The sequence below is a fragment of the Papaver somniferum genome, chromosome 9, assembly GCF_003573695.1.
Source record: "Papaver somniferum cultivar HN1 chromosome 9, ASM357369v1, whole genome shotgun sequence".
NCBI lineage: Eukaryota > Viridiplantae > Streptophyta > Magnoliopsida > Ranunculales > Papaveraceae > Papaver > Papaver somniferum.
The window spans coordinates 2,048,227-2,051,583 of NC_039366.1; the positions used below are offsets into that span (position 1 = coordinate 2,048,227).

Sequence of the window (3,357 nt, forward strand, 5' to 3'; positions counted from 1 at the left end):
ATATTCGCGCATAGTTTTTGATCCTTTCTTAAGAGCACGCAGCTCGCAGTGAAGATGGTGAATTTGAGCATCGGATTTAGAGGCATATTGAGCTTCAAGAGAGTCCCAAATTTCTGTGGAAGTAGTAAGACGATGAACGTGACGAAAAACAGCAGGTGTAAGAGACGAGAACAACCAACTTACCAGGATTTTATCCTATTTTTTCCATGAAGTAAACGCAGGATTGGGAGATTCATCGGCAAGAGCAGGGGAAGGGAAATGATTGGTACCAGTTACATAACCATCTAAATCATAACCCTGAAGATACGGTAAGAACTGAGCACGCCAAAATGAGTAATTGGTTTCATCCAGTTTGACGGTGATGATGTGATGAGGTTGGGAAAATTGAACAAACGACATAACAAATGTTTACAAAGAAGAACTGGAAGAGGACATCAAAGCAGAGGTTGTAGAAGAAATAGTTGCAGACTCGGTAGACATTATAGAGGATCGAAAAGGCTAAGATGATACCAAGTTAGATTTACTAGGTTTAGGTTTAGTTAAACAAGAAGATAAAACTGCTAGGTTTAGGTTTAGTTAAACAAGAAGATAGAAGAAGAGATAAATTGACAACTGAGTTTCTATTGATTTTTCACACACACAATTGTCGAACAGAGTACATCATATATACATAGATTTCCTTGAACTACAAGGTGCATTGTTTCCTAAATAACTTTGATTTCCTAATATACAACGAGTCTTCTTGTCTGGTGAGGTATCGTGTGTTAACACAACATCTAACACCTCTGACTAAAATCGATGACTACCACACACACAATTATGCAAGGACAAGTAAGATGGTTACAAACTTGTCCTTTAATGTGGAAAAATCTAAATGTTGGTTGGGCCTATGGCGCCATTACTGCAATAGACTGATAGAGCAGAAGTCATGCATCCTGCTTCTAGCTAGCTAGAAAATTATCAGTAAGAAAATTAATAAGCTTATGAATGCAATAAGTCAAATGACAGTATGACACGAGAAAAAACACAGTACAGAATCATAGAATACTATTCAGCTATACATGACTAACCAAAACTTAAACCTTAATCTCAATGGCCATAGAAAATACGTAGAGTATCTGTTGTGGATGATAGCTTTAGTTCAAATCAAATCACCGTGCTACATTGATGCAAAACAAAGGAACTTTTTGTCACCTCTAAAATCAGAATTTCTTGTTACCACACGAGCACAAATGATGATAAATATATAAATATATGGTTGACTATATTAATGATAGTGTGAGCCTAAGTTTGAACCGGTCTAGCTTAAAAATTCATCAACACCAAAAAAAAAAAAAACAGAAAAAAAAAAAACACTAAACTACTCCAAATTAAAAGCGATACTATGAGTTTATGACATGACGCATCTGATTCCGTTCTTTTAACTTCACTGTTCCTTCATGGCTGCAGAGCTTAAATCAGCTAGTTGGATTTTTCTTGGCATTCACCAGTAACCATGGATGATTAAGAACTTGCTCAGCAGTGAAACGCTTACTAGCATCAACCTCTAACATATTTCTAACAAGATTCTTGGCGCTGTCGGAAACCCTTGGCCATGGATTCGTTATCCTATCTACGAACCCATATTTAATTTGGGCCTCAAGACTCTTCGCATCTTTTGCAAAAAATGGAAATCGCCCACCTAACATCATATACAGAATCACTCCTGCACTCCATATATCAGCTTCTGGTCCGTAATTCTGTCTCAAAACCTCAGGGGCCAGAAAATGAGTACATGCAGGTCTATATGAAAACCTCTGGCCCGGTTTAAAATCAATCGAAAGTCCAAAATCAATGGCTTTAAGAGCAGAGTTGTCCCTGTTATCAACGAATACGAAATTTCTCGGATTTAAGTCTCTAAGCATAACTCCGTGTTCGTGAAACTCCTTGACCACTTCCACAATGGATTTCAAAATATGCGCGGCTATTGGTTCACTAAAAAGACTTTTGCATGTAACAGAAAGACCTCTGTCGCCCATTCGATTCAAAAGATCACCTCCTTGGCACAGCTCCATTACAATCTGTGTTGATTTCTCGTCTACACGACTGTCTTTTAGACTAACAACATTTGGATGACGGATATTAGCCATGACTGATATCTCATGAACAGCACTTGGATGTTTAGGGTTTTTAGGAATATATTTACATGCAAAAGCTCGTTTAGTGTTTTTATCTATACAGTAGTAGACAATCCCGAATGCGCCTCTGCCAATTTCACAAACCAACAAGTATTTTCCGTCAAAGACTTTTTCGGGTTTCTGGCTATGGATTATTAGTTTTTCATCTTTGTTTCTGCCAAATTCAAGATCCATTGATGATAACCGCTTCATAGGACCGTCTAGTTTCTTCTTGGAAAATTCAAAAAATTCAAGATCCATCACGTACTTCCTCCCTTGCTGATCGCGTCCGCTCTTCTGTGTTTGCTTCATCTTTTTTTCAATAAGATCCATCCCGTACGTCAACCGTTGCTGATCGCGTCCGCTCTTCTGTGTTTGCTTCATCTTTTTCCTTTTGAATTGATTCATCAATCTAAATCTTTACTATGTTTATTTATAGTGCTCGGAATGGAGTGGATTAAGAAAGGGACTCGGATACCCGATTGGGAAGGAAAAACTATTCCAAGTTGGAAACTAGCTTTCCTTTTATTAGCTTTCCGAGTTTCATATCAAAACGTAAATATTTGGACTTTGGTTAAGCGTCTTCTCTATGCTTTCCTGTAGTAGTTTCTTTTTTCGGCTTCTGCTAGTTTCATCTTGTCACCAGATTTGCTCTGAACATTAAAATTTTCCCAGTAGGTTCTTTTGAATCTTTTGATTTGAAAGCAAATGAAATATTTTGCTGAAAAATTAAAATGTAAACTTGCCCTGGAACTGGTAACATTTTCCGAAATTAAATTATATTCTATAATTTTTTATTTTGGCAAAACAAATAAAAGTATTATAGAATAATATTGTTACTGGTGCAGTGGTACTGTTACAAGGTATATAAGAGAGTTACCCGCACAAATTAGGTGGTGGTGGTTCCGTGGTGTAGCGGCCACCGGGAGCAGCAAGTTTCTGAAGCAAAGAACTTACATGAGACATTAAAAACAGAGGACGAAGAGATTGTAGCCGACGAAAAATTATGAAGTCAATAAATTCATGTGATGGTGGACCATCTCATGTGCTAGTTGAGGACCAATTCTATATAACCCCACGGCTAAAGACATTCATTCAACTCAACCAATCACAATTATTTGAGTCTACGACAAAAATTGATCAAACAAAATAAATTAATAAAGGTCGAGAAATTGAATAGTCTTCTAATAAAATGGGCACT

The 3,357-nt window shown here is 37.1% G+C and overlaps 1 protein-coding gene across 1 annotated transcript; it reads right to left on the reverse strand.

Annotated features, from left to right (window-relative positions):
* Nucleotides 1-1,457: 1,457 nt before the first annotated feature.
* LOC113310024 (calcium-dependent protein kinase 7-like) lies at nucleotides 1,458-2,540 on the reverse strand. Its single transcript, XM_026558562.1, has one exon. The coding sequence runs from the start codon at nucleotides 2,538-2,540 to the stop codon at nucleotides 1,458-1,460; it is 1,083 nt and encodes a 360-aa protein (XP_026414347.1).
* Between the last annotated feature and the right edge of the window lie 817 nt (nucleotides 2,541-3,357).